Genomic DNA, 14750 nt, shown 5'->3' with positions numbered 1-14750 from the left:
AGTATTAGGATACTTGGAGTAAAAATTCAGAAAGAAACGGAACAGTGTGCGTTCCATTAGCAGGTCATACTCCAAAGGACGTTGGAATCAAAAGGATGCCTGAGACCTGAGGGAGCAAGCCGAAGACCTGCCACGCAGAAGGGTGATCGCTTGGACGCAATAAACTAACCAATTGAGACAAAACTGCTGAGTACAGATACTAAAGAATCAAAGGGAGCACGAACGAGTCTCGAACTGAAGCTCAAGATATTATATCCGAACCCGCCGACGGAAATAAACAATCTGAAGATGGCGTCAATGACCATGCGCTGTATTACCAAGAGTCGTCACACAGCCCCGTGACTTGAAGGAAACTTCTTGGAAACAATTTGTAATTATCCGAGTCCAACACTAGATGGCGGACTTATGCAAAGCATGTGTATCTAGAGTACACATGCCTAAAAAAAAAACACACACACACATATATACACACACACACACACACACACACATATATATAAATATATATATATACACACACACACACACACAAACACACACACACACATATACACACGTGTTTGTGTGCAAGTAATATGATGACCATGCTAAATGTATAAATAGTGAAAACTAATAAATGTAAGCAAGTGCAATGGCCACATGTGTCTGAAGAGCAGCTTAGGCGCATGTGAATCTAAAGCACTACATGCCACGAACAAATGCTTACAGGATAAGAAACATATTGCAATGGCATGTGTGGCTGTAGATCATGCTCTGCATAGACTGTAAAGCAGTCCCTCCTAATAAGCGGTGCCTAACATGTGGTGTTGCTGTGGTTTGAAAAAGTGCATAGCACTGCCTGTCCTACATTTGCTTACTGGCATGCTAAAGCATCAACAAAATCATGTTTGGTGAAAATGTGTGGTGTGGACCATGTAGCTGCTTCACATATGCCAGGTACGGGAATATTTCCTAAAAAGGTCATGGTCGCGCCCTGTTTGCAAGAAGTGTGTGCCTTGGAAGGAACAGGTAAAGGTCATTTGGCCTTAGCATAGCAAGTCTGAATGCACTTTAATATCCATCTGGCTATGCCCGCTTTGAATATAGGGATGCCTTTGTGTGGCGGTGAAAAGGCGACAAAATGTTGCTTGGAGTTTTTGAAAATTTTAGTTCTATCAATGTAGAACATAGGTGCTCTTTTGATATCTAATGAATGAACATCTATTTCCGCAACAAAATCAGGTTGAGAAAGGAAAACTGGCAATTAAATGGACTGATGGATGTGAAACTTTGAGACTAAATTACGTAGGAATTTGGGGTTGGTTCCAAAACCATCTTGTCTTAATGAATTTGTAAGAATGGTTCTTCTAAGGTTCATGCCTGGTGCTCGCTAACCTGTCTGAGTGAAGTTATGGCGACTAAAAAAAGCCACCTTCCATTATAGGAATTGAAGAGGGTATGAGTGTAGAGTCTAAAAGGAGGTCCCATGAGTCTCGTGGGCACTATATTAAGGCTGCATGAAGGTGAAGGACTCCTAGGTGGAATAGGGTGGTTAAGTCCTTCCATGAAAGCTTTAATATCTGGAAATTTGAAAAGGGAAAGGTGTTGTCTATTTTGAAGATAGGCAGCCATGGCAGAAAAATGTAAGCATATAGAAATATATGCTAAATCCGCATTTTGTTAGTGAAGTAGATAACAGATAATGTTTTGTTCTGTAGCTGTGAAAGGGTCAATGTGTTTTGAGTGGCAGTAGCAAACAAAACGTTTCCATTTTGCTGCATAGAAGGCCCTAGTGGTAGGTTTTCGTGCTTCTTTAAGAATATTCATACTATCTGCAAGTAAATTAAGATATGAGCACCGCACATTCATCAGCACCACTTTGAAATACACTGTCGCTAAAAAGGTCATCACGGTTTTCCGGTCTCTGCACCATCAATAGATGGGTTGGGTGAGATTTGGAATATACCATCCGTATCCCACATGACGATTTTCCGCCACAATGGTGGGCTGATGGGAATTTTTTCAACCCAGTGTAATTTCATTTCCACATAACTTGATTTCATAACAGCACACATTCCTTTTGACTATGTGCCTCCCATTTGTATTTGTTGTTATGCCTAGGGTTGTGAGGTACTATGGTCAATAAACCAACCCATTTAGACCCCTTTACTCTTTATATTTTGATATTTAGAGCAACCTCGGTTGCGGGTCTTCATCTCAATCAGGTTCTCTTTCCCCTGATTGTCTAGCTCACTCAGTTGCTCTCTATTTTTTGGCACCCCTTGTGCTCGATCATGGCTGACTTTGCTGGTCTTGCCTTTGATGATGATTATCTTAATTCTATTCTTGAAGACAATCCTTGCATTCTGGATTCCTTGCCCGAAACCACAGGTACAGCGAAAGATGATTGGCCTACTTAACTTAATCTTAAAAAAGCACAGTCCCGGATCCCTGTCCATGGACTCATCATGGCAGAGTATTTACGTGGAAAGTGTGCTCCAACAGGGTTAATTGTCACAAACGCCCCAAGACTATTCTTAACTGACAAAGAATTCATTCGAGATTGGTCTCTTATAGCATGGAGATGCACGCGAGACTGGCTGATCTTGATTGTGAGCTCCGCAAACGGAATAGCTGATACCATGCTTATCGAGATACAGACTTTGGAAGGTCAGATCAAGACCACTTGCAGAACACTTTTCAAGAAACGTCTTGATGAGACTAACAAAACCAATAAAGATTATAAGGACAACATACTCTCAAGTAAGATTGACAAATTCAAGAAAGATCTTGCCCGTTTCTCACTGGTGAAAATGTATCCTTATACTAGTGACAATTATGTGGCCTCTGGACCTAATGATAGAGGGAGACGTTACGGTTCCAACTATTCAACCTCAGGTACAGACTCTAGTGACTCAGACAGCTCCAACCTCCCGGGACTACAATCCCGCGGCGGAGGACAACAACGGTTTTCCAAAAGAGGGAATAGACAGAGAGGTGGCATGCAAGGCAATCATCCAGGCAATTACCAGAATTCGGGTCCATGGTGGCCTCCTGGTCCCTGGGGTTTCCAACCACCTCAATTTGCACCACATATGAATCCCTACATTCAGCCTCCACAGTTCTTCCCTGACCCGTCTTTTTTAGGACGTGGCCGCGGATTCAACTGCGGCAAAAGGAGAGGGCAACAGACTGTCCAGTGGGAGGCAGATCCCTCTTTTCCGAACACACGGAGCAGGAGGGCAGCCCAACAGAGCACCAGCACAGAACCAACCAGAACTTAACCGTGAATCTGAGCTCTCGAGTCCTTACACCAAATGAGTTAGCTGTCCTAGAGAGAGGACTAGGTTTTGTGCCCACGAATAAAGGCGATCCCTTCCAACTTAGGATCGAACTTGAAAAATTTTACAGGAAAATACGCCTTCATTTCTTCTTTAGAGACAAACCTGACTCTGATAACAGCTTAGAAGGGCACCTTACCAATACTGGGCTACGTCCAAAATCTACATTCACCCCTCTTAGCCATCAGGTTCCATCTCAAGTGATGACATTTGAGCAAGCAGTCACCCATGGCATTATGAGGTTAAATGATGGAGTATTAGAAGGTTTTCAAAATCTTACGAAAAAAGAAAAAAATGCTCTGATCACCTTATCCAAAGATCCGTCGATCACGATCAAACCGGCGGATAAAGGGGGTGCTACAGTTATACTTGACACCACACAATATCGACAAGAATGTCTCAGACAATTGAATAATTCACAATTTTATTGTCGATTGTCTGTAGATCCTACTCCACGCCTCTTGGTCGAAATCAAGACCTTGGTAGATGAAGGTAGTGCAGAGGGATGGATTACACCCCATGAGGCGAGATTTTTGGTGACGCAAAACCCGGTCACACCTGGATTTTATTGTTTACCAAAAATACACAAAGCCACTAGACCACCACCGGGACGCCCAATTATTTCGGGATTTGGATCTCTCTTGGAGCCCCTTTCAACTTTCGTGGACTGTTTCCTCCAACCCATTGTGAAGGAAATGCCCACGTTTCTACAAGACACGTCTGATGTTCTGCGAATGCTGCCGGATGTGGAATTCAACATCGGGACTGACCTTCTTGTTAGCTTCGACGTTGAGTCGCTCTACACCTGCATTCCGCAGTTGGAGACCTTAGAGACTATCAAACATCTGTTGTCTCTGCGTGATCTTGATAGCATTACCCCGATTCATTTCATTATGGATTGTGCCAAAATAGCCATGACTGAGAAGTTTTTCAAATTTGAGGAAGACTTCTTCCTTCAAATCTCCGGGCCCTCGATGGGGAGCATTTTTGCTCCGAGCCTCGCCAACCTGTATGTCCACCAATTTGAGCAAGACCATGTCCTCAACCATAGCAACCCTTTTCTCCACCAGGTGTTGCTATGGAAGAGGTATATCGACGATATCTTGGTGGTATGGCGAGGCTCAACCGAGGAGGTACAACTGTTTCACCAATGGCTCAATGTCCAAAACCCATACCTCAAGTTCACTGTTGAATTCAGCCATGAGAGACTCTCATTTCTGGATTTGTCCATCTTCCCGGCTGCAGGCAAATTGGAATGCTAGCTCTACACAAAACCTATGGCTAGGAACTCCCTTTTATTATTCAACAGCCATCACCCTCGCTCATTACGAGCCAACTTGCCAGTGGGCCGGTTTCTTCGCCTTAGAAGGAATTGTTCTTCCAAAGATCTGTTTGATAAGCATGCTATGCAACTGTCTCAACAATTACAAGCGAGACATTATCCCAAAAATTTGGTTAAGAGCATGGAAACGTGCCTCTAATAACCATCGAGACGCCCTATTGGAGAAACGACAACAGAAACCCCCTCTGGATAGACTAACATTTGTTAGCACTTTTAGTGTACTGTCCAACAATATTCAAAAGACTATACGTAAACACTGGAGTATTTTGAATATCACTAACGAGAATATTCCTCTACCTTTGTTCTCTTTTAAAAGAGCACCCAGTCTGCGTGATAGTCTAGTGCACACGAGACCTAGATCCCAGGAGACGTCTAGACCATCGACACTCTGGGATCTGCCACCAGTACAGGGTCACTACCCATGGGGCACAAGTAGTGTCTGTCCGCAAACCTCTAAAACTGAGCAATTAGATCTGGGTACAGGCAAAATGTGGTTGCTTAAGAAACACACTAATTGCAACACAGAAAAAGTCATATATAGGATTACCTGTCCCTGCTCTTTGAGGTACATAGGTTACACGACCAGGAAGATCAAACTCAGGATTGGGGAACATAAAAGTACCATCCGCTGTCGTAAACAGTCGACCAGACTGACTGATCACTTTTTAAATCAGAAACATTCTGCAGAAGATCTCAGGTGGGTAGTTCTGGAACAGCCCTACATCCCGCCCCACATTAGCGATATATCCAGATTCCTCTTCATTAAAGAACAGCAATTGATTTTTTCGCTTAAAAGTGATAGCAGGGGTCTCAATGACGACATTGCATGGACATCACTTTAACATCTTTCCAGATTTACTGTTCACATTTCTGTCATTTTTTCCATACTCTAATATGAATTTTAAATACTCTAATATGTATCAGATCGCTCTTGTGTGAGTTTATTGAGTATAGAGATTATCATACATTTTTTCTACCTCTTTTAGCGAGTGGGTCACATCATACATCGCTTGTGCCTTGGTTTCATGGCGTTTGGTGCCCTTAGTTTGACAGAAAACCCACAAGTGGTGGGTGGCAGGGCCAGATGTCGTCTGTTTATTAATTTATATGCAATAGATTTAAGTCCTGCTACCATGCACCTGGTCGCAGGGCTTCCTCAGTAACAGCTTCATTGTTTACCCCGCTTCGCGTCACTTATATACACCGCGCATGCACGAGGGCGAGACTCCATCTGCGCTTACATCTGCGCACGCGCGGGGAAGCAGTTCACCGTCTGCAACTGCGCAAGCGCCGGAACGTCACCTGTTCCGAGCATGCGCTTTGTGACAACAAGGCGGGTTTGATTTCCGAGCTTATTGCTCGTTAAACACGCGATTAGTGCAATTGGGCCAATCAGCGCGTGTATAAAAGGGCGCGCATTCTACCTGTCCGCTACCTCCACTCCCACTCGGAAGCTGGCCAGAGGTACCGACGGACAGGTAGGTTTGCGCTTGCCCCCTCGTGTGTTTTTCTTGTATTTCCTTTGCACTTTGCTTTAAATGCTATCTGAGTTTGTGAAAACAATATCATCACGAGGTTATAGCTTTGAGTTAAGACTACACTACTCTTGTATTGACCAGCTTTGTCCTATCCATGTTTGTGGTAGAGGGGCAGCCATCCTTTGAGACAACTGAGACATGTTTAACTGAGGAAATAATTTTTACATAGCTAGACTTTACTTTGTAGTTTTTGCACATGGTAAATTCACACATTATAGCTATGTTTCCTATTCTAACAGAGCGGGGCCTCATTTTTCCCGAGCGGGTGCAGGGTGAGGTGAGGTCACTTCCCACATAATGCTGGGTGAGTACAGTTAAACATTTCAATGATTAAATATTTGTTACTTTTTGATTCAGGAGGACATTTGGACTCTTGAAACAGTAAGGAGACGGTTTGCTCCTTACTATATGTGTGTTGGCTGTTTTGTCTGTATTGTTATTTGTGGATTATTAAGGTTATGAGTTTGACACTCCACTTGTTGTCTGCACCATTCTCCATCCTATAGGAAAAGGACGATACATCTAAAGCTTCCTCCAGCAAACATTGGGGCTCCAAGTTCCTGGTAGGAGTATTTTTTGTTGTTTGAATTGCCATTCCATATATTTTTGCAGTTGCCTTTTGTTACCACGGTCCGACGAAAGCTGGATACTTTATCCTTGACAGCTGAAACATGTTGATCACACTGCACTGCGATGTACTATAGTTATATTTTCAGACTATGAAGCGCCTGTTTTAATCATAACACTAGAACAGTGCCTAATAAACATATTTTCTGTAAGCTATTTTTAATACTTTTTTCATATTTTTTCACTGAGCACTGCACATTCATCAGCACCACTTTGAAATACACTGTGGCTAAAAAGGTCATCACGGTTTTCCGGTCTCTGCACCATCAATAGATGGGTTGGGTGAGATTTGGAATATACCATCCGTATGCCACATGACGATTTTCCGCCACAATGGTGGGCTGATGGAAATTTTTTCAACCCAGTGTAATTTCATTTCCACATAACTTGATTTCATAACAGCACACATTCCTTTTGACTATGTGCCTCCCATTTGTATTTGTTGAGAGGTCTGGGTGTCTGATTTGTCTGTGATTTTGTGTGAGAAGTCCGGCCTGTTGGGGAGCTTCTCGTGTTGAACTGCTGAATGGTCTAATATTATTGTGAACCAAGGCTGACAAGCCCAAGTGAGAGCTACTAGGATCATTATTTGATATGTCTGCCTGAGCTACTAAACTAGAACTGGAAGAAAAGGGAGAGGTGGAGAAGCGAAGGCAAATATCTTTGACTAACTCACCCATAGTTGATTGCCTATGGATAGTGGGATGTGGGGACCGCGAGCCAAAGCTTGGGCATTTTGCATTTTCTGCTCTAGCGAAAATATCTATTTGAGGGAAGCCCCACTTTTGGAAGTAGGGTAGGAGGACTTGTGGGTGTAGTTCCCATTTGTGGACTTGTTGCTGCATCCTGCTGCTGAGCAGGTTTGCACAGTCGCTGTCTATCCCAGGAGGTATTCCGCTAACAGGCGAATGTGGTGAATTAGAGCACAATTCCAGATAGTCTCCCCTGTTTTTGAAGAGAATACATTACTGTCATATTGTCTGTCCGGACTAGGACAACCTTGTGAGTCAGGTGAGGTAGAAAACCTTTCAATGTAGGTGAACAGCTTGAGGCTCCAGGTAGTAGATGTGGAGAGATTAGTGTTTGACATCCCATAGGTCCTGTACGGTCAGGTGCTGGAGGTGAGCAACCTATCCCATTAGTGAGGAGTCCATTGTGAGAGTGAGGCGAGGAACAGGGCCAAGAAAAGGACGCCCCTTCAACAGATTGGTGGTGTTCCACTAATGCAGAGAACTGTGAGTGGGGGTGACTATCAACACTAGATTTATCAACTGACCCGGTGGTTACTGACAAGCTAGACATTGTTGTAATGGACGCATATGTAATCTTGTGAGGGGCACTATGGCATTGCAAGAAGTCATGATCCCTAGGAGACGCATGACCGCCCTCACTGTGAGTTGTTGGTTGGTCTGAAACTGAGGCAGTGCTGTTTGAAAGTTTTGAATTCTTAAAGGATTGGGGTAAGCTAATCCTGACTCTGTTGAGGATTGCTCCTAAGTATGGTTGAATCTGCAAAGGTTGCAAACGAGATTTGGAATGTTGATAGTAAATCCCAAACTGTAGAGAAGATCTATTGTCATCTCAGTGTCCTGTTGGCACTCATGAAGAGTGCTGGTTTTGATAAGCCAGTCATCTAGGTATGGGAATACGTGGACAGCACATCCAGAGATACACTGCAACTACTGCTAGACATCTGGTGAACACTCCAGGTACAGTGGTTACCCCAAATGGCAAAACCTTGAACTGGTAATATTTGCCTGATATGACAAATCTTAAATATTTGTGATGAATTGGGAGTGTTGGTATGTGGCAGTATAGGCATCCTTTAAGTCTAGTGTTGCCATAAAGTGGCCTTGCTGAAGAAGTGGAATGACATCCTGTAAGGTAACAATGTGGAAGTGTTCTGTATTCGTTTATGGGCCAAAGATCTAAAATTGGCCTTAAAGACCCGTCCTTTTCGGGGATTAGGAAGTACCCATAAACCCTGATGATGAAGAGGGGCTGGCTCTATAGCACCTCTGAGGAGAAGAGCTTGAACTTCCTGTTTGAGCATTGTTTGATGCACGTGTGGCATCATGTGAACAAGAGGTGGAATGTTGGGTGGAGAGGTAATGAGCTTCAGACAATACCCATGTTGGATAATGGCCAATAACCACTTGTCTGATGTAATTGATTGCCATGCGGGTAGGTAATTGTGAAATCTGCAGCTAACAGGTATTATGTGATTGGGGGTGGGGGGGATGGGGGAGTCACTGTTTGGTTAAGGGTGTTGCTCCACGGGGGGTGGCGCCCTTAGGTCTGGTGATGTTTCCACTATAGGAACTCCAGTAGTAGCCCTTAGATTATGAGCCCTGACTGTGGTGCTTTTGTTGGGAGGTGGAAGCTTCAGAAGAGGTGGATTTTGAGGCTCCACGTTATCCTGAGTGAGGAAAAACCCCACGGGTAGCAGGTGTTTGAAGTGCCCCAATAGCTTTGGCCGGCTTGGTATCTTTTAAAAAACATTCTAATGTGGAAGCCAGATGAGGGCCAAACAGATGTTCCTTATCAAAGAGCATGTTTAAGAAAGCTTGTTGAACTTCAGGCTTAAAGCGTGGGACAAGAAGCCAAGCGTGTCGCTGAAGTAAATTATTAGTAATTACTTCTCTGGCTGTGGTGTCTGCAGCATATAATGCACACCGTATGGAAGGGTTAGTGATAATTTTACTTTCAGACACTAACTGTTGAACGTGTTTTTTGTGTTCCTTTGGGAGACACTGAAGTAGATCTTCCATTTCGTCCCAGTGGGAGCATATTAGGAGAGCTACCGAGTTGGCAATACGCCAATGGTTGGCAGCCTGATCTGCAACTCTCTCCTCCACAGCATCTATCTTTTTACTCTCATTTTCAGAAGGCGGAGTGTCTCCAGTGGCCTGAGATCTGGCACGCTTGCGTGCTGTGGTGGTAACTACGTGAGTCCCTTGCTCACTTTGCCACTGGATTCAAGCAAGCCGGGCGGAAGACGGCGGTAATGCCAGAAACCGGTCCTTGGAAGCTTGTTTCCGGTCCAGGGAAGGCATGGCTTGGCAGTTCGGGCTGGACTGTTTCCATGAGGCACAGGGTCAGACTGATTTGCATATAGCCATGTCTGAACTGGGGTGGCAGAGTGGGCTAAAGAACGGTGATGGATTAAACCCAGATCTTTTGACTGGGTGTGAGTGTTTGATTGGTTCAGATGCTCCGTCCATTACCACCCCCCTTTGTACCGCTTTTGGCCACCATAAGTGTGGCAGGGTATGCTCAGACGTGAGTCCCTTGCTTACTTTGCCACTGGATTCAAGCAAGCCGGGCTGAAGACGGCTGCAATGCCAGAAACCGGTCCTTGGAAGCTTGTTTCCGGTCCAGGGAAGGCATGGCTTGGCAGTTCGGGCTGGACTGTTCCCATGAGGCACAGGGTCAGACTGATTTGCATATAGCCATGTCTCAACTGGGGTGGCAGAGTGGGCTAAAGAACGGTGATGGATTAAACCCAGATCTTTTGACTGGGTGTGAGTGTTTGATTGGTTCAGATGCTCCGTCCATTACCACCCCCCTTTGTACCGTTTGAGGTTTAGGGAGCCACATAGATCTGAAAGACATCTCCAGAAGCAAATCTAGTGGCGCCAAAGTGTTTTCATAAGCAGCACTTTAACCCCCAAATAATTTGATTCTGTGGATCCAAAGGGAATATGAAATCAACTAATGGACCCAAGTGGTAGCCTTCCTGGAAGGATTTAACAACTTTACCATATTTTGTGTGAATGCGTGTCTTCTTCACTGTGGGTGTGGTCCCTCTGAGTCAAGAGATTACAAGTATTGACAGATTTTACCAGAGATGTGACAGAAAAACCTTCCTTAACAAAAAGTTAAATATAAAGGTTGCGCTTGAATTAGGTAAGATTTCAATTTAGTTCAGAGTCCGAAGGAGTGAGCTCCATAGATGACCCACACAAACCGAAAACGCCAATCTCTATTGTCTTATCAGTCGATATTTTTAAAAACGGTAACTTATGAATACATATATAACAACCACAAATACATTTGGTATGAATAACTACTACCCTTCCAATCAGAACAATGGAGTTACTCAGTTTTGTTGGAAGACTTCCTTGCCATGCACTCAAATAATGTTAATACTATGTGTGTCCTTACCAAAAAAAAAAAAGATAAAAACTCTCACCAACCAACATCAGAGGCGGACGGGTGAAAGGGCTTTTAATATGGAGCACTTGGATGGTTATAGTTTGTAATGAACAGGAGAGCGAGTTTAAAAATACTTTTTGAGTGACAAATGAAAATTCAATGTTGTCTAGAGAGTAATATTAAATACAAAAAATAGAACTAAACGGAGGACAAATATGGTCCTCTTGTCCCTGCATGGTGATCATTATTCAGATCACTTTATTGACCCAGAGAAGGTCAGGGTACCTTCATCAAGACCTTGTAAGCTCCCATATGGTTGAGTATTACATTTCCTGCAGTGTGTAGTGTAAGGTCTCTAAATAGGATTCATGCACATAACACTATTTGCGTATTACCTGTATCTTAGGAATGCAGATCCTCATTGCCACACAGTATTTTTAAATCATGCATGTAAATTTGAACTGAATACGTTCTTCAAATGGATGCCAATGTAGACCTTTCCCTGATGGTGACACTTGGTTATTCAACCGTAAACAAATTAGGGCCCATACAGCTGCACTTTGAAAACAGTGTTTTGTTAACTATAAACTGCTCATTCCAAGGTGTGCAAAGTTAGTGAAGTACAGCTAAAACATTTTATAACTTTTGTGGAAAATTATGAAACCCAACATTACTTTTGAGAGCCCTAGAATGGTAGAAGACTGTGATATCTGGTCTTGTTAAGTTGATCTTTTGATATTTCATAGAGCAATTGCAGTCCAACCAAATACTTGGAGTTCATTTTACCTTTACAGAAGGAACTGAACTTGAGTCTAGGACTGAAGGACACATGTATTTAGCTAATTTTTTGGCCGTGTTCACACCAGCCTGATCTCAGCACTTTCAGGGTTGAATTTAACATGCGCACATCCAATGATCAGTCTCCACTGACCGGTCCAAAACTATTGCTCCCTTTGGGATGACATGGCAAGATGGTAATATTTGGTTTGAATGAGCTGCACAATTCTAGAAGATGCTACTTGATCTCAGCCTCTTCACAGGACAAAGGTATATATTAAGGAGAATTGATGAGAAGGCTACTTGTTGCTGGGTGCCACAACTTAGAGTGTCGCATTATGATGTGTAATTCGACAGACTTCTTGTTTTTCTCATGAACAGAATAAATCAAGCCACTAAAGCGCTAAACCCAGATTTCACTCATATGTTATGAATAATCTTATAATTGACTTCGCAAAGGCTGCAAATTGAGCCAACCAATTTAGGCACAACACACCGCCTGGAAACACAGATCATAGATCATTTTTGTTGTCGCACGTTCTGAACTCTGAAACCAATGAAACCCTAACTGCTGGTCGTAGTGTATCAAGTTAGATTCAATTCAAGTCTGTAACAGGACACTTACAACCTGTTCTAAAAGTGGAGAATAATAAGGGAGGTTATAAATAATCCTGTGGATAAAAAGGCTGGCAGGATTAATCCATGGTATTTTTTTTTCAACAAAATGGTGACACTGCCTTTTAAAGCAAATACAGATTGTCCACAACACAAGGAAACAGTTACTAGAGGACTTTCTAATTGAAGTGATACCTGGAAGTACCACTTTTTAAAGACTTTCACTAGAAAAATGTCAAGTGGGGAACTCAATGGTTTGCTTTTGTTAATTACCTTGATCAGATGATTGTGAACTGTACTTTAATGTGTATATCGCACAGAAATAGGCTGGCATTATTTAAATTAGCAAGCATAACATCTAAATCGGTTAACAGGATCCTCAGCCAAATCATATGTTTCTTGGAGAAAGCGGCCTTGATGCATCCATTGACCAATATTGCCTGATTCCAGTCTTTCTGCTTTGTGACATGGCAAAACATGACACCCCCCAACACTCCAGACTCCTGCTTTCTCACCGCTGTAAAATGAGTTTGCTGGTGACTGTTGGTGCCTTACGGTACTAATATGTAAACCAGCAAAGTTTAATGATGATCTGCAAGTGTGTAAAGCAGGACCCACAAGTCCACTGGTTAGTAGATAGACTCCGCAACATTCTATATATTAAATTACTGGATCTATAATAAACACTGATATGCTATGATAACAGATTATACTTCTGCTAACGTTCTAGTTTGAGACAAACATGCGAGCAAGCAGCGTTTAACGTAAGTGACGTCACTGAACATAATTTGCAAAATAGTGTGAAATATGTTCCAAATTCCAACCCCCCCAAAAATGACACTTTAAATAAATAAACATTGAAACAGGATAAAAGTCCACGTACTTTACAATGAAAATAGTTTTCTATTTGTTGCAAAATATCACTCAGCTTTCCCAGGCCTACTGAGGGCACCTGGCAGAAGAAAGTTCCATCGGAACAAACATTTGTCACCTCCACATGTTTGTACAAATCATCGACCTGGAAAAAAAGGCAAAGGGAAACATTACAAGAATGTGTGAGCATGCAGCTTCATTAGGTTTACTTATTTGTTTCATACCAATAATGCCCTCCTTAATGGATAGAGACAAGTGATGTTAGGTTGTTATTAAATCTTGAGCTCAACAGGCTTTGAATAACAAAGGTAAAAATATAAAGTTTACAGCAAACAAAGAATGTAGTGGTGGAAGAAAATGTGGCACCTCGCAATACGAACAAATTTAGTGGGCATATAGTACTACTAGGCTAGTAAAAATGAACTGTAATGAATGACTTTTATCATTCAATCTGCATGCCTTTACATCACTCTTAATTCCTTAATCATTGCTGGTTTATCATCCACTTGTCTATCTTTTTCCTTCTCCTTTAGGCTTATACATATATGCCCACATTCATTTTTCTGGTCTTTTCCTTTGTGAAACTCTGTAGGTTGGGCAACTAAGTAACTTATTACTCAATAAATGTAAATTCAACATATGTTTTTTACTGTCATACAGCCTTGAAAAAGTCACTTTTGTGACGAAACGCGTGTTGGCTGTTGTCTTTAGCCGAAAACGGCTTTATTATTTGGACGTGGAAACACAATCATCAAAGTGTTTAGTCCTTGTATAAATAATTTTGCTTTCTTTCTGTAAAAATTTAAATGGAACGTACATGTTGTCAATGAGATTATTAAACCATTGAACATAAATAACTTTCTTGTGTATATGTGCAACCTGTGAACAAGTAACAAAGTTCTTCCAGCAAACCTTATAAATATATGTCACTAAATAGCGTAAATGACTGCAGTGCCGGGGTATATTTCCTTAAGTAAAAAAATAAAGTTGCCTATTAAAAAAAGGCTTGTACTGTAGGGTTGATTAAAGCCATTGAAGAAGTGGGAACCCCGGAGAACAGAGAGCAAATTCATGTTTTCCAGGTAATGTCAGAGTACAGTACAAAGTTTATTCAGAACTTTGCCACCAAGGTTGAATCTCTACATACTCTTTTTAAATAAAAAAAGGCAGGTTTGTGTCGTGTCAATCTCAAGAAAGTGCAATTCAGGAGGTGGGGAAAAAAAAGTTGTCTACTGCACCACTTTAGTCCATATCAATCAAGAAAGCCACTGGTGATCACGGTGGATGAGAGTAATGTTGCTTTGGGGGCTGTTCTGTCCCAAGGCGGAAGTGAATCTGAGCAAGAGATTGTGTTTGCCTCACAAACTTTGAAGCCTCAAGAGAGACTGTATTCTGAAATTGAGCGGGAAAGGCTCACTTTCACCTGGGAAGTTGACAAATTTAAGGCAAATTTGTGGGGAATGAAATTTATGCTAAGAACCTATCATAAACCACTAGTGC

General features: G+C 42.3%; 1 protein-coding gene across 2 annotated transcripts in view; it reads right to left on the bottom strand.

Annotated features, from left to right (window-relative positions):
• TDRD7 (tudor domain containing 7) overlaps positions 1-14750 on the bottom strand; it is a 1293444-nt gene that overhangs the window by 446494 nt on the left and 832200 nt on the right. For both annotated transcript variants that reach the window (XM_078676318.1, XM_078676319.1), the window contains exon 11: positions 13261-13395. In XM_078676318.1, coding sequence (XP_078532444.1) covers positions 13261-13395 — 135 coding nt within the window. The remainder of the gene's footprint in view (positions 1-13260; positions 13396-14750) is intronic.

Source organism: Lissotriton helveticus, chromosome 2_1 (genome assembly GCF_964261635.1).
Source record: "Lissotriton helveticus chromosome 2_1, aLisHel1.1, whole genome shotgun sequence".
Classification (NCBI taxonomy): Eukaryota; Metazoa; Chordata; class Amphibia; order Caudata; family Salamandridae; genus Lissotriton; species Lissotriton helveticus.
The sequence above is the reverse complement of the archived record's forward strand: the minus strand, read 5'-3'. Positions and strand labels throughout refer to the sequence as shown.